Source organism: Jatropha curcas, chromosome 5 (assembly GCF_041381405.1).
Source record: "Jatropha curcas cultivar XTBG-Jc1 chromosome 5, XTBG_Jcur_1.0, whole genome shotgun sequence".
Lineage (NCBI taxonomy): Eukaryota > Viridiplantae > Streptophyta > Magnoliopsida > Malpighiales > Euphorbiaceae > Jatropha > Jatropha curcas.
The window spans coordinates 27,124,263-27,146,364 of record NC_143155.1 but is presented as its reverse complement, the minus strand read 5'-3'; the positions used below and the strand labels follow the sequence as shown (position 1 = coordinate 27,146,364).

Genomic DNA, 22,102 nt, shown 5'->3' with positions numbered 1-22,102 from the left:
AAATAGAAGTAAGGCCTAACTTTTTAGTGGATAAATTTTTTGAGATTTGCCTTTAACGTGCTACTGAATCCCCATTGAGTTTTCCAATTAGAAAATTCAAAAACTATAAAATTATCATTGTATTAAACACTGCAATGCATGAAGTAATTGATTTATAATTTCTATTGATGTCCTCACATAAATCCCCCATATTATTATAGGTATATATCCAGTTTCAATTCTCACTTTCTGAACGGACCAAAAAGAGAACTTCTTATGGACTTGATAGTGCACAATAAAAGAATAGCGGGGTTCAATCGAAAAAACACCAAAAGTTTAGGGGTTCGAAAATGAATTTTCCCCGAGTGAAATGGGATGGACTTTAGAAACAATGGGAAAGAATTGAAATGGAAGTCCGCAGAGAAAGTAGCATTCACGGAACGGCCATATTAACATTGCAGCCCTCTGCTTTATGGAAACGAATTAACAATGGAGAAAAAGAAAATAGAAGAAAGAATTTCAAGAGCACTGCCTCTTCTCCCAAACATAACTTTGAAAACACCAGATATACAAGTTCTATAGCTTCATGAGACTTCGAAGGGATTGAATCAAAGAAAGCTAAAAACCTCTTATCAGGATGTTATTTGAAGTAGCTCAGGATCAAATCAATCAGCAAGTGAATGCTCCAATAATAGGAAGTGATTAAAATGTGAAAAGCAGATGCCCACTTAGAAGATGACAGATAAACTGTCAACTAAATGTTGTCAACTAAATGTTGGCAACAAATGCTTTGTATTTTACAGAGACAAGATCAAACCCAATTACAAACTGATTAGCAAAATAACAATAATGTAAAGGGATTCATCTCTTTCCAGGACCAAGAATCCAATTAGACGTCTGCAGATAGAGGATATAACTTTCTATCTTTCGCTGGTAGTGGTGCCAAAAGACCACCATCTTCCGCCTTCTCTCGCATAATGTGTTTCACGGCAAAAAAGCAAAATGTGTTTCAAGGCAAAAGCGCAACATACTTCAAAGACAACAAAAAGATTTGTTGACTGCATATTGCTGCATCGGAATGCTGTTCATCTAAGGGGGAAATTGTCACTCTCTACCAATGCAGCTATGCCATCTGTGGAGGCCCTTTTCCAACAGTACAGTAATTTCAACTTTCAAGCAATAAATAGTTACTGCTAGTCACTACAATGTCTCACTAAGGCGCTCTTCTCCTCCAGGAATTGGAATTGAAGACCCAAAAATAGCCATCTTCTCCAGCATGTTCTGAAGGGCTTCATGCTTGTTTGTCAATTCCATGAGGACTTTGATCCTCCTGAAAGAAACATTGCTTGGTTTATGTCCTTTCTCAATCATCTGCAGAAAACACTTCTCTGCTTCCACCAACTTCCCCATATCACAAAGTAAATCAAACAACACATCGGATACCAAAGTATAGGATCCAAAACCCTTCTCCACCATGTCATGCCACAACATCAGTGCCATCTCTACCTTTTCATGCCTTCTGAACAACCTTATCAGAAACATACAAGATTGTGTATTAGGCAAGCATCCAGCATCCATCATTTTCCTATACAAACTCCATGACCTTGTCAAGTCATTTGACCAATAAAAAACCCTAAAGAAAAGATTATAAGTAGTTGCATTTGGACTCAAACCCTTGCTCGCCATCTCATCTATCAAACTTGAAGCATAATCAAGCCTCCTTGCGATGCAATAGTTCCTAATAGCAGCATTGTATGCTGCAACATCAGGGTAACATCCATACTCCTTCATTTCCTTCAACACATCTCTGGCCTTATCCGGTTGACCAATCAACCCCAAACCACCAATGATGCTAGTATATGTTATGACATCTGGGGATATATCCTCCTCTCTCATCTTTTCAACCATCTTGTATGCCTTCTCCATCTCTCTACCTTTACAATACACATCAATTAAAGAATTATACGAAACAACATCAGGTTTAATACCCAATTCCCTCATTTCCTCAAAGAATGACTCTGCTTCCTCTGATGATTTCCAACCTGATAAAAGTATATTAAAAGTCTGCAAATTTGGGGTAAACTCTTTCTTCAATCTATGATACACATTTCTAGCATCATGCATACTCTTCTCCTGACACAAAGTCCTTAACAATGCATTAAAACTACTAGTATCATAAAAAGGAACCAACTTTTTGAACCTTCTAAAAGTTTCCACGGTTTGCCTAACAGAGCACAACTTAGCAACTCTACCCAAAACCACTTGCACAGTCCGTGGAGAAATCAAAGACGGATCTTTCTTCTTCATTTGAATTAAAACATCCCAAATATGATCAAACTTTCGGCTTCTACCCAGTATATAAAGCATAGTATCCAAAGAATACGAAGTGTGATAAAACCCTTTTCTATTTGCAGTGAATTTAAAGAACTCAAGTGCTTGCAATGGATTTCCATGGCCAAACCTGACCCTTTTCAGGACTTTATCGATCAAATCATTAGAGAGAAAAACCCCACTTGAACTTAATGATTGTTTAAGGTTTTGGGTAGAGGAAGAGCTAGTAACGATGCGGTAAACGACCTCGACTTCGTCGTTTTGGGAGGCGGGGCTTGTGCAAAAGAAGAAGCGAGAGAGTGAGCTATTAGAAACGTACCTCGATTTCGACGAAATTGAGAGAGGCTTCAGAATCATTGTTCTTTATATTTTCCCTTGAATTTCTTAGACTTAGAGAAATTGAATGTAAGAATTCGATTGGAATTGCGCCGCCAGCAGAGCTCACACTGGCTCTAAGTGGAGAAACGCAGTAAAGGGGATGAAACAGACGCCGTTTTACCAGGAAGAATTTCTGTTTAGTTTGCGCTGCCAAACTGCCGATTTAGTGGGTTAATTAATTGACCCTATTGGATTGCAAGTGGTTTTGTTTTTGCCAAATTATTTTTTTTTTAATTTAAAAAGAAAATTTATAGTGCTTTCAAAAATTTCACTAAATATCATATTATTTTGTTATTTTACATTGAAACACAACAATTTATATTTTTTTATGGTAATGTTGCTTAAATAATAATTACCATAAAAACACAGAACATCCTATATAAAAGCTCAAGACACAGGACAACACTCCAATAAACCAGACATATTTAATTATTATTAAATAACTAATTATTGATAAGAATTAATTGATTCTCAATATAAAAAAAATAAGACTCAAATATAAAGCTCATGTATATGCTTTTTTTTCAAATTTATAAGATGCCTGATGATCATAAATAACATAACAAGCTATATAATAAAAAAACAGTTTTTTCCTTTCAACTATCACTAAATTGATGAAATATGTTGAAATGCAAAGTTAGAAAATAAAATAAGATAAAATGTGAGCTCCTTTTAAATAATAGATAAATTTAAATAACATTAAATAAGTTAATTGATATTATAGAATGTATTAATCTTGTTCATACTTTAAAATAGGTTACATTCTAATGAGGAATAAAACTTTCATTAATTATTAAAATAATTTATTTTACGGTTATCATATAATACAAGACACATAACTATAGGATTTTTCATTTTGTAAATATTTTTACATTTAATAACATTATTAATTTGTCAATCATCCGTGATTTGGTTGGTCCTATCATTAATGTGGAAAGTGACATGTCTAGAATTCAAATAGTTTTTATTATGAGAATTTTCAATAATTTGATGATTATATGAGAAAAGTATTCATATTTTGACAGGGATTGAACTTTGTATTCTTTTTTCATCTTTTTATTTGAAGAGGATTTATTATTATTCGCATTAAGCGTGTTTAACACATATACAACATTTTATATTAGCAAAGCCAATTGGTTATAATTCTTTGCCTCAAAATTTTTTTTTGAGTTGGTTATGTTAATATTGACTTTATTTTTAATTTGTTTTTCCAATATATTAAAAATAAGATAGATGGTCTATTCAAAATATAATAATAATAATAATTATAGTAGTAGTATTAATAAGATATATTGGGGAAAATGATTTAGTAGCCTTAACTTTATTATGACCAACTAATTAATTAATCAAGTATACACATAATGCTAAACAAGGGCAGTGGAGACAAGCGAAGTGTCAGATCAATGTCATAAAATTTTGTAGTGTAAGATTAATTAAAGTATTAGATAAACCTTATTTTATTGCTAATGGCGGAAAATTTGTATAGTGTCGCGGATCAATGCAATAAAAATATGTGAAATAAAAGAAGAAAAATCACCACTGAGTATTGATTAAGTGAGGTCTATAGCTAATATAAAAATAATAATAATTAAATGGCCTTTGATAGCCATTGCTATTAAAATGTAAAATAATAATTATATATTATGATATATATATATATACTATTAATTTTTAAAGTGATTTTTTTTTTTTACTTTAACATGTTATGTAACAAATATTAATTAAAATTTTTAAATACCCTTTAATATTTTCAAATAACTATAAATAAAAAATAGTGTTAATTTAAAAAAAAATACTTTGTTGGTTATTATTTTTATGAAATTAATAATTTTTATAAATGTAACACAAATACAAATTAGAGGTGGCCATGGTTCCGAAACCGCCGGTTTCGGTTCCGGAACCAAACCGAAAATTAACGGTTCCGATTACGGTTTAGAATCGAACGGTTCCGGTTCTAGTTTCGGTTCCTCAACGGTTCCAAAATAGAGAATTCCGACTGGTTCTCCGGCTGATTTTGCGACCGATTTCAGACGGTTCCGATCGATTTTGGACGGTTCCGGCCGGTTTCAGACAGAACTATAACCGTCGGTTTTGATAGGAACTGGAATCGCTGGTTCACGGTTCCAAAACTGGTGGAACCAGAACCGAATCAATTTGGACTGATTCCGGTTTGGACCGGTTCCAAACCACCAGTTCCGGTTCTAAAAACCGTAATATGGCCACCCTTAATACAAATCATTTAGAATTTTTATTATCTTATCACTTTAAAAATAAAAGCCATATTCTTTTCTTTTTATTTTTCACACTATCTATTAATACAGGTAAAATAATTTATGCTCACATTGAAATAATAATCGAAAGTAATGTTTAAAAAAAACCCTTACAACATTTTGAAAGCAATGCTGTTTTACTTACAAAATAAGTAACTATCAAATATGAATAGTATCATTTCTTTTTTTTTTTCCAATCAAAAGCAAATGTTTGAAAGCAAAAATATCATTAGACTAAATCCATTTCAACACTGTGATTTCTTTTTTCCCAAAGATAGATAGCATCGTTCATTAAATGGAATAAAAATTACGTCAAGTGGCTTAATGGTCAAAAGATTGTTGCACTGCAACGGTCACCCGTGATTACATGTTTCGACATCGCGAACCATAAAGGATCCGGACGCTTAAATTCGATAATGGGGAAATTTTGACCGTTGATGAGATTCCTGCATTGAATTAATTTTGCAGTCAGAAACATATGAAATAGAACACACAGTACGTAGTCCGGAAGAGCAGCTAGCGTGCTATGTTCCACAAAAGCCAAAAGATTAAAAAAGGATGGAGAAAATAACACACAACTATGAACTATATATATTCGATATTTCACCAATAGTTCAAGCCATTACAATCAGATAATCAGCATTTCTAATACGAAAACCTAAAAAAAAAAAAAAAATAAATACATATGTGTATATATGGGATCCGCCCGTGACTTGCTCTGTTTTTCCTTGCTAGGACGCGAGGACAACAGACCTGATTCAGATTCACTAACACCTTTAAAAAGGAATCCACCATTTTCTTCCCCCCTTTTTTCCCTTTTTTTAAAATTTTTTTGTGATCCTCATTTCTACGTCTACAATTAGTGGCTTTGCTTTTTTTTTTTTTTTTTTCCTTCTTCTACGGCAATCTATATAACTTTAAGCAGCTGATGGGGCCGTCACGTATTGAACAGCACCAGCTTCCGAAAGAGCTGCAATGAATGGCTGCAAGTTCACTGGCTCAGCATCACCATCCGCAGCTGGAACCTTCTTATAGTCGAGTGATTCATCATTATAAATGTCCCACCATTTCTTCACCAGCATCTTTATGTCTTCTCTCTGCATGTTCTCCTCTTTGCCAGTGTATCTCCATGGCTTAGAGCCCTATAAGCAACGATTATTCAAATTATTCCTGACAACCAAAAATCATTACTAAACTGAAGTTTCTGCAGTTAAAACATAATACTTACCGCTGCACAGTAGTGAACGACTTTGACCTTGTCAAGCTCCACATTCTCCGGATGACGCCACAACATTGCCAGAACAAGATTGTAAACCAGAGGCAGTGGCTTGTAGATATCCTTAAAATACATATTCAAGAAGTCCTGTCCAGCACGAAATACATATTTTTAAAAGATCGTAAATAAATCTGGACTTTCTCTGATCAAAACATGGATGTATTAAAGAAAGAAAATGCTATTATACCTGCTCTGCAAAAGAGGTAGGAGTCGTGACCTTGAGCGTCCTCAAAAGATCATGGTATGTAGAGATACTGGGCTCAAACACAAACATGCCAGCATTGAAATACAGAGCTGGGGGCTGGCCCAATTCAGCAGGCCACTTGACTCTGTCAGGGCACTGCTGGCAGTAACCGATCTTGTACTGTGGAGTGTGGCTCCAAGTTTTCTCGCAGAAGCAGTCCATTACGGCGTAGAAATATCCATCGGGCAAATCAAACAGATGATCTATGTTGTCATATACCTGTATGTCTCCGTCCAAGTATATCATCTTGCTGTACTCAACAAACTGCATTTCAACTTAAAAACCTATTAATACAAAGTCGTATGGAAATCAAACAAGAGATTCATTTCCGCCATAAAAATTGTACTCAAAACATGTGGAGATTTCTCTGGATAGACACGTGTGATATTAGAAAAGGCAATTAAGAGACGTGTAACAAAACAAGACACCTTCAAGTCCATATGTACGTGTGATGTAGGGAAATGTACGTACCTCCCATATACGAAGCTTGGAGTAATTGATGACGTAATATGCCATAGCGAACTGGGTCTGATTCTCTGGAGGGTAAACGGGTTCGATCTCTCGTACTATGCAGCCCTGTGATTCAAGAATCCGCCTGTGCTCCTCTGGAACGTCTGGTAAAATGGCCACCACTAATGGGTAAGCCGTTTTCACCTTCCGCAAACCTTTGGCTAACCCGACCACACCTTTTATATAATCTCCATTGCCAGCCAAGAAAGTGACATAAGCTCGCCTGGGCAAACTCGCTGGTTTGGCGAATCCGGCAGGTTTCAATGCAGCCTGAACAAGCTCAGGAGCCATGATCGATGAGAGAGGTAAGAGCAGTAAGAATCAAAGGAGAACTCGACAGAGAGAGACTGAATGCTTGTGAGCGGAGGTATGTGCTTGGGTGGCTTTGTTCTGAGGTAATGAGGGAACGATGGAGGTAGAAGGTTTAAATAAGAGAGATCAAAGTAAGCGTGGGGAGAGATTAGAGGAAAATTATCATGTAGTTTCCATAGATATTGGGCTGTGTGCCTTACACGTGTCCCTGTGATATGATCTAACGGTGAAGTTGGCATTTCCTGGAAAGTTCTGGAGCTGGGCCTACATTAATAGTTGGATAGAACACACTAGAAGAGGCTCTACTCTGAAAATTAGGTAGTAATCGGGTGCGACGCGGTACAGTTCACGGGATTGAACTGAAGAATAGAAATATTGGCGGATACCTTTTTTCGGACGGTTGCCTTAAACTTTGGGCAAAAAGTACTTTTCAGGTGTAATTAGGAAATAATTAAAGTGTAATTTTGGAACCAGAAATAAGCAAACGTGAAAATTACTGCTAGACCGCCTTGATTTATCCTGATCGTCTGTTTTAGTACGTCATAACCTTTTTTTAAAAGGAAAAAATCACATTTGTTAATAAATTTCCCTCAAACCACACGACATGCCATCAAAACATACGACAACATCCGACCAACTTCCATAGTTTTAGATCAACTTTTATTTATGGTTTTACTCCGCCAAAACAATTTTAATGAACAACATGTTATCCATCGGATTTCAAAAATTTCGTCGATCACAATAATAAAATAACAAATGATGATTTTGGCCTCGTTAAAGATCGAACAAAATGAATATTGTAATACGATGGGGCCGTAATATGAAAATAATAATTCTCAAACCCTTGGTGACCATTCCTTTTAAATATTGTGTATATGCTTAAATCTTTTTGAGTCCAGTATATTTAGCCTCAATCCATGCTATGAATATCTCTAACTATTAAACATTAGTATTTTTTTTTTCTTTTTAATTAATAAGTATTACGGAAATTAAATTTAAAAAAAATTTAACAAATTATTAAATTTTTTTTTTTTAAAATAGTGGGTCTATCATCTTCGGATTGTAGAGTATAAAGCTCCAAATAAATGTGTTTTACAGGAATTGAATTATATTACTATTCTGATGGAAATTGCAATTAATTGCACGTTTCGGTAATTAGTAGAAAAGTGAATCCGTTAATACAAGGTGAAGAAGGTGAGGATGGTGGGAAATGCTCTAAAACCTTCATGAAGTGTTTGTTTGTTGGCGAAAGATCGATAAAACAAGCAGCTAGAAACGTTAGGATACTTGAAGATGGATAGGAATGACATGAAATGGACAAACCCACCCTCAACCACACCCCATAATTACAAAAAAATAAAATAAAAGACCAACCGAGAAGTTGTATTGAATTGTCATGTTTTCTACAAGCATTGCGTGTTATAAAGGACAAAATCAACAAAGAATGAGTGACTGCGTAGATTCCTATTTGGAGAAGGATCCAGCTCGTCTACCCTAAACTAGTATGTGCGGAACCAAACCCTCTCAATTGTGAATGCCCTATACGGATACTATTACATGTGGGGGCTACACTTGCACTCATAATAGCTCCACTGCATCAACTTTGCGGTTCATATGTGTGGAATCTTGCCATGTCATGCATCTTTGTATCTTTTTCTCCACTTCTGTGATTCCATATATAATGTTTACGTGAAATGACAAAAATCAAAAGAAAAATTATAATTATAAACTGTAATTTATATAAATTATTAAATTATTTTTATATTTAAAAAAAAAATTACAATATTCTCATATTTTGACCCCGTTACTCATAATTTATTTTCAATTTAATTTATTCAATTTTTAATATAAGTGAAAGGAAAAATAAACGGTCAAAACAGCATAATACTATTGTTTTCTGAAGTATTCTTAACAACTCTAAACCATCACTTACTGACGCTATCATTGACCAAATTCTAGCCTCTAATTTATTAATTATCAAATTATATGTTGCGGTGGTGTTGATGGTTCTCCTCGAATTTAGCCATCCACTGGAAGATTGTAGACTAATCTTTTGTATTACTCCTATCCATTACCACAATTTTGGCAAATCATTTTTTCAATTTTTTTCCTTTATTTTGTAATCAATGGATATTACGTATAAATACGTCTGGACGAATCTTTTACTGATCGTACATAACTTTCAAGTCTCATGCAAAAATATTGTAATTTTTTCTTTTATTTCTCTTATTACTATATAATTCATTATTTTTATCAATTTAATGAGAAAAATTCATGAATAAACATAATGATCGAATAGGATATTAGAATATAAAATTATGAATTGATCTACAAAAGCAATGCTTTTTATTCAATTTTTATTTAAATGGGTGCGTTTGATATTTAATTAAAAAAAGGGAAAAAGTGAAAAACTTTCAAATAAAAAAGGGACTAAATTGGCTGATTTTGATTGGTATTTTAAAAATAAATATAATAAAAAATAATGGAAAATTCAAGACTTGTGTAGTATATTAATAGAGAAGTAGATGGTATGATACCATAATGTATTTACACTGGCTATCGATGCACCTGGACCACGCTGAATGTTTAAACCTTTTGTTTTTTTTTATCCTTTTTAAAAAGAAGAAATAAAGTTGCAAAAAGGTATAAGAGGATGAATTAAAAAAAAAAAAAAAAACAGAGAGATCTCCTTTTGTGATGAGAATAATAGTAATGAAAAAAGAATTGATCAATGCCCCAATTCATTCTCCTAAGAATAAAAATGAAGTATGTAGGTGCTTTTAAACAAAAGAACAACCCTTTTTACTGTTGGCAACAATCAATGGACCAATAGTTCGAGACCCTTTCATTACTTGGGCTCGTGGCCTAAAAAGGAACCAGAAATGGGTATTCTTGAAGCATGGATCCAAATAAAGCACGAAAATGGATCTTCATAATTCTTAAAAAGTCCATAGGCTAAGGGACTCAAGTCGACGCTAGCGAAGCCGTCGAGATCCGAAACATCAGATGATCCTGTGATTCTGCTCACCAAAGATTTGCGAGTGAGACACGAATTTCTATTTTAGATTTCTTCTCGATGGATTTTAGCCAGGTAAAATTCGACATTACTCTTGAGATCTATCGTCTCTTACAGTTCATGATCATTTTTTATTCATTTCTGACTCTAGATCTGTGATTGTGGTTGCAATTCCATGCTGGAAAATACTTGTAAGATTTGCCTATAAAAAAAAAATGCTGCGACTCAATTCCTTGTAACCATTTTTTCTTCTTACCTCCTTTTTAAGCTGATAGGTGTTCTGAGATATTGCAATATCTCTAATGCTTTTGACGGATTGTCAAATGGTTAGGGGCATTACATTTGTATCATTGGAGTTAGTTGCTTGCTGATTAAGCACTAAAAATGACATTTTACTGGAGATTTTTTATTTTTTGAGGGGGTTTTTAGTTTTGGTAATCAGATCGTGCTCACTAAATTTGTACCGTATATCGTGGTTGTGCTTTGGTTAGAAGCTCTTCATTTTTCGGCTTAATCTTTGTGTTAATTTATTTCATTTTGTTCTATATCGCTATATCTATCTTTCTCTTACAGCCTGCAGGGGAAAACTATGCTAATCCAAGGACATGCTTCTTTCATGTGCTCTTTAAGGTTAGAATTATCTTTTACACCTGTAATTATTGTATGAACTTTTAAGAATCAACTCTACATTGAACTTGCTATTGTTAAACTCTGGCAGGCTGCAGCCCTAGCATTCTACATACTCTCAGCCCTGTTTGTTGATAGTTTTGTCATCATCTTTGTGGTTACTGTTGTTCTTGCTGCCCTTGATTTTTGGGTAGTGAAGAATGTTAGCGGCCGGATCTTAGTAGGGCTTAGGTGGTGGAATGAAATAAATGAGGATGGTGAGAGCGTGTGGAAATTTGAATGTCTTGATCAAGAGGTTTGAGATTACGTTATATTTGATGGTAGTTTTATCTATTTCCATCTCCCTTTGCTAAGTTACTTACCTCATGTTTTCTATTTCTGTTATTATATTACTTTCTGCAGTCATTAGCTCGAATGAACAAGAAGGATTCATGGCTATTTTGGTGGACATTATACCTTACTGTGAGTAAATTACGCTGGACTCTTGCATGTAACTTATCCCCTCAACCTGTATTTATGTATAATAGAGATGCTTGTAGTTTTGTGCGCCAAAATTATCCATCTGATTGGAGAATAATGTTTTCTTTGTTTACTTTGATTGATGCTAAGTTCATGATGGTTAAGTTCTATAGGAAGATCATTCAACATGGTACAAGGGAAAGACAATAAACATAAAGATAATTGTGGGTTGATTTAGTGAAAATGGTGTTTGATAGCCTAGTATTTCCTGAAGATGCAATCATGATGGTCTAAGCATCTCAGAACCTAGTTCAGACGTCGTAAATGGTGTAACTTTGAAGTTCCATCCTTAAGTACTAAACCTTGGTGTGTGCATTAGAGTCTTGAGTGGATTTGTTTTCCCCCATTCTATGGTTTTTTCCTGTACTATTCTGAGTTCTTTGTGATTCAGTTTTAACCATTGGGTTATTTTATGCCAATAAGTATAATTTCATAGAATCAGTACCTGAAAGGTGAACAGCACCATCTAATCTGGTGCTGATCTCAAATTAAACTTATATTTCTGGTGCTGATCTCAAATTAAACTTATATTTCTTCTTTTAAGTAAACTCAACTGATTGGGGCAGCAGAAAATTTAAGCGCTTATAGGGTTAGGGTCTGGTCTAATAGCAATTACATATGAGGAAGGTTATATTTAAGGGACTTGGATTGGGAGGAATAAGATGTAGAGGACCTTAACCCTAATTACCAGAAAGAAGCAGAAGATGATTCTTTACTTGATGATGACAAGGTTGCTATTAATTTATCTAGGAATAGCTTGAAATGCAGAGTTTGGGTCATGCTATTGTAACCTTGAGTGTGTTTATTTCTGTGTGTAATGGAGGTTGCATTCTTTTCTCACTTGTGTGCATGTGAATTTTGCAATTAATCGTAGTATTCATGGTACTTTTTGTGTTAATGTAGATTGAGGATAAAATTTGAACTGCTCGAAGTTGAATTATACTGAACTCCAATTGGCACATGACTTTTATATTGATTGAGTCTAAGTTGTTAACTTGTAGTGTTGATGTTTTATTAAGAATTTTGGTATTCAATTATTGCTTTTATGTCATACACCTTCTTTACATGTACCTAACATCATAGAGGTTTGCTTGTACTCCTAGCCCTAGGTCCCAGGTAGCTGCAGCTAGTGTTCAACTTGTCTGTAGCATTATTACTTGCAAAGTTCCTTATTCTCTTTGAATCCAGTTTTTATATGTTATCATGTTGCATAATTTTCCCCTTGTCATTTGTGCAGGCAGCTGCTTGGATCGTCCTTGGAATATTTTCAATCATAAGGTTCCAGGTTGATTATGTCCTGGTAATCGGAGTTTGTTTGAGCCTTAGCATTGCAAATATTATTGGGTTCACCAAATGCCGCAAAGGTCTGAATCTTTATTTTAACTTTCAATGTTGATAATGTTGTTGTCTTCTGAAAATTTCTACTCATTTAAGCATTTATTTAGACTAAGAAGATGCAACTCCTAAAAATGCAGACTCACCGATGTTTGGAATTTAAGATCATCAACCATCTCGTTTTTGCTTGCCTGTTTGGTTTTCATACTCAGAATTTCATGCATTTCATTTCTCGTGATTCAGAAGGATTCATTGAAGGAATAGCATCCCCTACCTCTGTTTAAATTATTAGTTCTACAATACATCTTGATGTGCTAAGCTCCACATAGTTTTCTGCAATGCATTACTACAACCTGATTTTCATGTGCTTCTTTTCACAAAATAAAACGTCTGTTACTAACTGTGTTCATGAGTCCTGGGACCTGCTTGTGCTGCCATAATATCTTGCTTAGTGGCTCTTCCTTCTAAGCTCAACCTAGCCTGGTCAGCCAGAACCGTATTAATATTCTTAGCCAGGCTTGGGATTGCACTTCGTGAAGGCTGGGCTCAGAACATGTATATCTTCATTATTCTTCCCATATGGTCTGGGCTTGGTCAAAATCCTAAGCCTGATTGTTCAGGCCTGCTGAGGCTCAGGCCTAGCCCCCTAAGTTTTAAAGACCCAACCCACTTGGGCTCAGACCTAATATATAAAATCACAAGCCATTGGGTGGCCTACTAAGCATCCTTTTCTTTTCACCATATTTTGTAGTGTAAATATTCTTTCCCACTGAGTCTCCCAAGCATGGAAGGATACTTTGGAAGGCACTTGATTTCCTCTAATGATTTCCATGAAAAATTCTTGTTTTTAATCACTGGTAGGTTTCATGGGTGCAACACCTTGTCCGAAACCTGAACTCCAACAAGACATATCTTTGTTCTCCAAAAAAATTTTGTTATAAGACTTAACACAGAAATCCCCCTTTTTCGTTAACATAGTTAAATTTTGTCCTCTTCTCCAAGATGAATATGGCCTGAAGGCTCCCATTAAGGAGTTTGACATCATTCAGCATTAAGGTTTTTTGTTTTACAATTTGACATTATGAATCATTCCAACATATCGTTACTAACATAAACAATGGGGAGCAATAGCTGGGGTATGCAGCGGTTTTCTAATATCCATGACTGCCTCACGAGATTAAATATGTATCTGCCCCGCTACCCACCCCATATTGGGGCTGGACGGGGTAGGTTTGGGTTGGATTTTATTAAAAAAGTAAATGAAAAAAAACTTGTAGGCTTAATTTAAAAAAGAAATAAATGGAGTGAATTATAAGCAGATAAAGTTTTATTTTTAAAATCCATATCTGTCCATGTTTAAATGGATCAGGTTTGTTCAAAGGGGTGGGTAAAATTGCATCTCTAGCCTTGATGTCACTTATGTTTTACTTGATCTGTATGTGATAGTCTTTACAATGCTTGAAAACTCTCATATCATATGTTGCCTCCTGTTGTCTCGATTTTGGACTGTTTATTTCTTTCTACACTGAATAATGCTTTGTATATATTCAGATGCCAAGAAGCAGATTCAAGCATTTGCCACCCAGACTATTGCGTCCCGTTTCTCATCTACCATACAGTCTGCATTTAGCGTAGTGTGAGTTTCCCCAAAGTGAAAGCTTATCCAAATACACATACATGTTTTGCTTGACTCAGATGCTACGAGGCAAGTGATGTGAGACTTCGTTAGATTTTTGCTATAATCTTCTGCCTAAAAACACAGCTCTTGCTCTTGTTATTTTTATTGAGGTTAGTAAGTAGTAGCTGATATTGATGGAACTTCTTTGGAATTCCTTTTATTTTGGGAAGTTGTAAAGACAGTGTAAGGGATGTATGTAAAGAAAAGAGAGATGAAAAACAAATTGTAGAGGTTTAAGAAGTTTTCTGGAATACGCTTTTTTTCCCTAATTCAAATCATGTGATCAACTTCCTTATAGCTTAATCACTAGTGAGTGAAAATGTGTGAAAAGCAAGTGATAAACTATGGTTGACGGATAGCCCAGTTATTGATTAGAAGTTTCTAGGACATAAAAAAAGGGCCCTCTTTCCTGCATATGGCCTTGTGTATTTCTTTGGAGTGGAACCTCTTTTTGGGTAAAATGTGGGTCCTTGACAAAGTGAATTGTGTCTTTTTCAAAATCTAATTCCCTTGCTTGTACGACAAGGGATATATTCATCAAACATCGGACACCGTTCTTTACTGAGGTGGATACCCTGTTATTATTTTGTTTAGCATTACATAACAACATCAAAGCTGTTTTCATTATTACAGCTCAAAGAGTCAGATTGGGGTATTTCTCATTCATATTTTTATATAATCTGTGTTTGCTTTGGAATAATAATGGTGTCCTCATTCAACTCGTACGAAATTCTACCGCTTTGGAACCTTGTTCTTTTGTCATTAAAAGCCTAGAAAAGTTCCCACAAAGTAATTTAAACTTTTATTTTATGCGATGGGTGGAATGTTGTCGGCAAACGAAGGTGTTCACATTAAAGTTCATGAATGGAATTGCTTCTTAAAAGATTGTTGAAGTTAAAATTATATCCAAGAAGCTGCCACAATTTTGACCAAAGAACTCATCAAAAGTCAGCCTAAAAGGTCTGACTCAAATAGCTTTGAAAAGAAGACTGATTAAATAGTCATACATAGTAGGGATATGGCCTAAGGGAGGTAGCAAGTGGGCATTACCATTGACTTGGTTAATAATGAGAAACTTCCCAAGAATATATTCACCTTTCTTGGGCAGGAGACAGACGTCGACTTATGTTGTGGTCTTATAACCAGACAAATACAAGTAATATCAATTGAGTGGTGCTTGGCCACATTGTAATATTTCCCCGCCCAAAGTCAAGACAAGAATTGCTGGAAGGAACCTCAAAAAGATGCTAAACATAAAATTATTTGCACAATAAGAAGAAGAAAATAGTATAATTGCATAATCTATGATTATAAAAGAGTATAAAGATGTCAATTTTAAAAAAAATGGGCCATCGCCACTGAGGTTGCTGCCAGTGAATCTGGACTTTTGCGTGTGTTGATCTTCCAGGTTGGGAATTTGCACAAGGAATCTCTGTAAAATAAAACTAGAATAACATTTTTAACATAACATTCTCCTTTGTTGTCATTCTCGTCGTCACCTACTCACCGTCATCATCAACAATTTTTTTTTTTATCTTCCAATTCCAGGTTCTAGAAACTCATGGCATATACTACAAGTAACTCTAATCTAATAACATGCTTGCTATTTGTAAAACAAGTATTGTTCTCAGGAGATGATTCCAACATCAGTAGGAAATAGACAGGCACAAGTGTCCAAAGTAAACGCAATTTTGGACGGTTAAGCAAAGAGATAGAGAAAGGATTTTGTCACTGTTAAGATCGTAATCTTCTTCTTCTTTAATCTTTATACTATTTGTCATGTACTAGTTCCTTGTTCCCAACCCTAGGAAATAGACACAAAGTAACTCTAACCCAATTAAAACCTACCTATATTCCATAATTCTCTGGCTGCTCCACTCAGCTTGGAAACTTGTTAATGGTCATGGACACGTAGAGCATTTACATGCTACTAACCTACCATCTTCAATCAATCTTCCATGTCATTATCGAGATCTTTATTTATTATAACCATCATTTGTGGGAAATTGAAACCAACAATGCAATGCGTACTCTTGATGGGTCATAATTAAGCTTCTAAAATGTTCCTAAATGACAAACGTCAACAGTTAACTTGAATTTATAAGTGGGTTTGCTTTACCCTTTACTAATTAGAATCCAATCACTGGAATAATCATAAATGGAGAATTTTTCTTTCACCGTTCGCAAATTTGGAGGTCTAACTTTGATCAGACGATGAAAATGGATTTAATAAAGCGCACAAAAAATCAAATGGAAAATCCATTTGATTTTTGAGTTTGATTTGTAACATTGATTTTGTTTTACTAATTTCGGCACATTTGATCATCTTTTCCTTTTTTTTTCCTCCTAATATTATCGATTTTCTCTCGTGGCAAAGTTCAACATGAATATCAGAAGACACGTCTTTCTGTAAATTCAAAAACACACTCTTTTGCAAATTGCAAGTATTTTCTTTTGCACGATAAATCTTTAATCTGTCTTTATAATTAATTCTTGCTCATTCAAAGATATGATCAACCTTTACTGGATGCTTCCAGTGTTTCTTAAGCATCGTTCTAAACATCTTCTTCATTCAAAGATATGGTCAAATCACGTAATTTACTGGATGCTTGCTTCCGTGATTAAAGTTAATTATTTTGTTTCAAAATAATAAAATAGATAACCCAAAATTAAAGAAAATGAAGAGAGAAAATAAACTAATAGAAGGAAAAGAAAATATTTGGAGAAGGAAATTAATAATTCAACAAAAAGATTTTTTGTTTTTAAATTATATTAAGGGATAACAATTAATTTTTTGAGATAAATTATTAAATAGTAAGATATACAAGAATTAGTGCTTTCTTACTCGCATTAGCCTGTTGTAATCTAAATTAATCTCCTATTGTCCTTTTGACCAAAAAAGGGAAAATGAAACTTTGTGCGACTTCTTTGGATTTATTCCAAACTTGTGATTCCAAAACTCCTAATAAATTAATTTATTTCTCCAACCATGCAAAAATAAATTAACTTATTTCGTGGAGAATTTTCTACCTCGTCCACTATTGGGTAAGTGATGAACTTTGACCCTTCGTTATTTCCCTGCTGTGGAATAATATATTTACTTTTTACAGATTTATCAGTGAAATATTTTATTCACTAAATAAAGTTATTCATCGAATAAAACCTCAAGCATTGCGTAGGGCCCGACCAAATAAAATATGGATTATTACCTTATTTATTACTCAACCTGTATTTTAATCAGTACAGGTAATTAACTTCCCAATTAATCCGATTATAATTAATAAATCGAATGCTAATAATGGATTATTACAATTATAAATGGTGATGGAGTGGTTGATAAACAAAAAGAAAGAGAGAGAAGTTGAAACGTGGCAGAAGGAGATAATTTGTGCTTGGCTACACTAGTACTAGTGTTTCTTTCTTCTAGGTCTCCCACTGGGGAGTAAGGAATTAAATTTTAACCTGAAGAATAATTCTTGATGAGAGTGAGACTCCATTTATTTGACTATATTTATACACTCTCTAAAGTCGTTCAGCTTTTTACGTACTGACGAACCATAATTAGCAATGTATGCCTTTAGCATTTTCTTTATAGACGAGAGAGGTAATTAGTTTCTCCTTAATTAATTTAGTTTTTTTTATAAGCATCTTTCAATATTACCGTTGGTTGATTCGTTGATTAGAATTTTTTTTGGGTTCGTATTAGTTGGGTATATTAAAAATTAAACTCTTGTGCTGATTGGCTTGCTAGTTTGGCAAAATCGAGCTAAACCTCACTTATAATTTATTAACACGTTTGAATTGAATGGATTGTTTTTATAAGGACAGAGAAGGACATCCACGATTCTAAAAGGTTGAAAATATTTTTAAATAAAAAAAATTCTATTTAAATGAATTGAAAAATGCATTTTCATTCAAACCCTTAATTATTTTTATTAAAATCATGAAAACATTTTCCACATTTCTTGAATATGAAAATTTGAATATTTACAAGCACAAGACAATATGGGACTTATTTCAGAGCATATGTGTGGGGTTTAAATGTTAGAATTTTAAGAGTGTTGGCATGTTAAGAGAAGAGAAGAGTCCATGTGGATGTGATGGACAGATGTCATGAAATGTAGAAATAATGATTACCAAATTCAACCCTGAGTCAGAAGTATCATTTACTTTTGCTTAATTCACATGTCATTCTCCTTACAATGACTCACCAAATTTACTTTACACGTGTCGTACTATCTTCCTAATTGACTTCCCTAACTAATTACATCGAGGATTAGGCAATAACACTCAACAAACCTTAAAACATTCAATTAGAGACACAAACAATAGTAATTATCTATATATATATATCCACTGAAATAAAAAAGAGAAAGGGCAAAAATATAATTCCTTTCGAAGAGGGGTTTTGGTCCAAGACGTAACAAAATTCAGGAACAATGCCATTGCTTCATCGTGGGCTATAATGGCTAAGGCCTAGCCGGAGAAAGAACAATTAATGTATTAAACTATTATTAATATATATAAATTAATACTTTGATAGTGATCGGAGAAAATAATATATAATCAATTTATGAGAGCTTGGTCTGTCATAAAGATCATAGAAAAGGAAAGCACTCACTCGTCTGAGAAAGAAATAAACCAAACAGAATAAAGATCGGGTTAAGTTAAATTAATCGGTCTTCATATCCCTGTTTCAGTGTGCGTGTTTAAGAATGTTGAAAAGTCAAATAGTCAAACTCAATATATAAAACTCGCAATTTCCACTATCCGGAATCTTAAAAAAATTAAATAATACTAATAATATTAAAATATTAGTTTGTGCCAAAAAATGCACATGCTTCAATCTTTACCTCACTATATATACAAGAACTGCTTATTTATCCAAAAACCAAGTCTAGCTAAGCTAATCCAAATACCTCATATTCTCTATCTTCCGTACTAAAATTCCAAATTTCAATCTAATCTCTCTTCTTTTGGCCAGAAACCCTTTTTCTTGAATCAAGAAAATGGACGCTCTAGTAAACAATTACGATAATTATGTAGGTTACGAAAATGAAGAAGATACAGACATAAGGAAAGGTCCATGGACTGTGGAAGAAGACGCTATACTCGCAGAGTACGTCAATATCCATGGTGAAGGACGCTGGAATGCTGCTGCTCGCTGTGCAGGTTTGTTAAAATTGAAAATCCTTGATTCAGGACCCTTAATAACCTTTCGTTCTTCTTGTTTAGTAATAAGCACTGCAATTTATAATTTTGCAGGATTGAAACGAACTGGTAAAAGCTGTAGATTAAGATGGTTAAACTACTTGCGGCCAGATGTTCGACGTGGCAACATAACTCTTCAAGAACAGCTCTTAATTCTGGAGCTTCATTCTCGATGGGGCAATAGGTACTTAATTATCGAACACTTCTTCTGGTTCTTGCTGGGATTTTAATTTCTTGGCATAATCTAATATTTATTTGTATTTTTTTTAAAGGTGGTCAAAAATAGCGCAGTACTTGCCGGGAAGAACAGACAATGAGATAAAGAACTACTGGAGAACAAGAGTCCAAAAGCAAGCAAAGCAGCTTAAATGTGACGTTAATAGCAAACAATTTAGAGATGCCATGCGCTATATTTGGATTCCTCGTTTAATTGAGCGAATCCGGGCCGCTTCCGAATCTTCCCCGGCTCAACCCACCGTTAGCATTAACAGCAACTATGATGAGATTATCTCAAATGAAGTTACTGCCGGCGGCGATTGGGTCGATCCAAATTTTATGCCGGAGCAGTCAGGGACTCCGTCGGACTCTTTGGAAACCCAAGTTTCCGCTGTATCGGACCTGACAGATAATCAGAATCCATCATCAAGTATGCAGAACGGGTCAGGTTTATACCTTGAAGAAGAGTCGGGTTGTTGGGGATGGAATGGGGAAATGGAGCAGCACAACAATGGTTTATCAATGGAGAGTTTATGGAATGAAGAGAATATTTGGTTTCTACAGCAGCAGCTAATGTGATTATGATGAGTTTAGTTGGATTTTGAGTTTGTTTACGTGACGCTTCAGGTCATTGAACATTCAGCGATTTCGTGGTGGTTCTAAACTACTAATCTAACATTACCACATATATTTTGTTTTTCTGTTTTTTTAATTAAAGTGTCCATTATAAATTTTCAGATTTGACGTATATATAAAATGAATGCCTATTTTGATTTATTTTGCCATTAAAAAAAAAAAATCCAAATATTTATTCATTTTATATGGACCCTGATTAAGAAAAATTTGTATTATGTGATCTATTAAGTGCGTAAAAATAGGATCTTTTTTCATCCAAATTTAGGGCATTAAACCCAAAACTAATATTAAATTACTCTAACCTAACCTACGAAAAAAAAACACCAACAGTATCATTTAAAACGAGGTGCCGTTGCTTAGCCAATCAGGAAAACTATTTGCTTCCCTGTAAACTTTATGAATCTTGTAGCCACCCAATGAAATTTATCTCCTAGCTTAGCTCTAAATTGATGGATTAAATTTCTTAGTATTTTCTTAAATTGTGAGATTTCACTATGTAATGTATGATTATATGCTATTCGAAATTATAATAAAAGTTAATGTTAAAAAAGATCTTTATTTATATTTAAACCTTTTGATATCACATTGCTTTTTAATATCTTCCTTAAAAAATAACATTTCATATGAATTGTGAAAAAAAGAGTTTTCTCTGAGAAAAATGTTTCGCAAGATTTAATTAGAAGCAGATGTATCCTTGGAAACAAAAACAAGCTGTTAAGTTTTACTTATTAGGGTACATATTTTACACATTGTTTGCAAGAAAAAGAACAAGTTGCTCGTGAGAAATGTTTTGAACAGGATTTTTTTTTTTTTTAAGGAAAATATTTTGAACAGGATTAATGTGAACACAAATACTTTACTCATGAGATTCAACGGTGGATAAAGGCACACCGTCGACTGAAGCACTAATTGCCGGCCGCAACCCTTGAAACAGTGTAACTCTCTCCTTTGACCCCATTGCCAGTCAATTCTTCAACTCAATGTGAACATTTCAAGACTCTTGCCCCAAAACTAAATTTTTTTTTTTAAATATAATTCATTAATAATAATATAAAGAATCATAAATACTCATGTAAACTAGATATAAAACTTTATCATTAATAGCTAATAGAGTTCGCTTATCTTTTAATAAAAGAAAATTTTATATTTTTTTGAATAATAAAACTAAAATTAATAAATATAATATTAGATATTTCTGTTTAGAGTTGATTTTGACGGAAAAAAATATAAATCTTCTTAACAAATTACATGCTTATCAAATTTGATAGGACAATCATTTGCCTTTATACCCGACCAATGCACTAACTCCTAATAAGCCATAAAAAATTCTTCCAAGTCGCCAAAAATTCAAAACAATACACGTGTTAGTAATTTTTTTTCTTAGAGATAATAATGATAATATCATTTTAACATGTGAAAATCAAAACCAAGTCTGAATTGGTCTCGTCGAGGTTGGTGAATGGTGATATGGGTTTTGTTAAAATTTTACTACAATTTTAACTATCAATCTTTTAAACACTATTTTAACAAACACTAAACAAGTGATTAGAAAAATATTAGCAGA

General features: G+C 33.9%; 4 protein-coding genes across 4 annotated transcripts; 2 read left to right on the top strand and 2 right to left on the bottom strand.

Annotated features, from left to right (window-relative positions):
- Nucleotides 1-639: 639 nt before the first annotated feature.
- On the bottom strand, nucleotides 640-2,849 carry LOC105642661 (Pentatricopeptide repeat (PPR) superfamily protein). Its single transcript, XM_012227564.4, has one exon. It carries the CDS (start codon nucleotides 2,665-2,667, stop codon nucleotides 1,180-1,182), a length of 1,488 nt encoding a protein of 495 aa, XP_012082954.1. The 5' UTR covers nucleotides 2,668-2,849; the 3' UTR covers nucleotides 640-1,179.
- Nucleotides 2,850-5,526: 2,677 nt separating this feature from the next.
- Nucleotides 5,527-7,405, bottom strand: GOLS1 (galactinol synthase 1). The gene is made up of 4 exons (XM_012227563.4): nucleotides 6,950-7,405; nucleotides 6,422-6,742; nucleotides 6,187-6,321; nucleotides 5,527-6,100 (listed from the first exon to the last, which is right to left on the bottom strand). Exons 1-4 carry the CDS (start codon nucleotides 7,277-7,279, stop codon nucleotides 5,876-5,878), a joined length of 1,011 nt encoding a protein of 336 aa, XP_012082953.1. The 5' UTR covers nucleotides 7,280-7,405; the 3' UTR covers nucleotides 5,527-5,875.
- A 2,816-nt stretch (nucleotides 7,406-10,221) lies between these two features.
- Nucleotides 10,222-14,615, top strand: LOC105642659 (Golgi apparatus membrane protein-like protein ECHIDNA). The gene is made up of 6 exons (XM_012227562.4): nucleotides 10,222-10,391; nucleotides 10,890-10,946; nucleotides 11,035-11,238; nucleotides 11,346-11,405; nucleotides 12,700-12,826; nucleotides 14,349-14,615. The coding sequence occupies exons 1-6, from the start codon at nucleotides 10,377-10,379 to the stop codon at nucleotides 14,435-14,437; spliced, it is 552 nt and encodes a 183-aa protein (XP_012082952.1). The 5' UTR covers nucleotides 10,222-10,376; the 3' UTR covers nucleotides 14,438-14,615.
- Nucleotides 14,616-19,339: 4,724 nt separating this feature from the next.
- On the top strand, nucleotides 19,340-20,679 carry LOC105642658 (transcription factor MYB78). The gene is made up of 3 exons (XM_012227561.4): nucleotides 19,340-19,647; nucleotides 19,741-19,870; nucleotides 19,959-20,679. The coding sequence occupies exons 1-3, from the start codon at nucleotides 19,485-19,487 to the stop codon at nucleotides 20,479-20,481; spliced, it is 816 nt and encodes a 271-aa protein (XP_012082951.1). The 5' UTR covers nucleotides 19,340-19,484; the 3' UTR covers nucleotides 20,482-20,679.
- The last annotated feature ends 1,423 nt before the right edge of the window (nucleotides 20,680-22,102 follow it).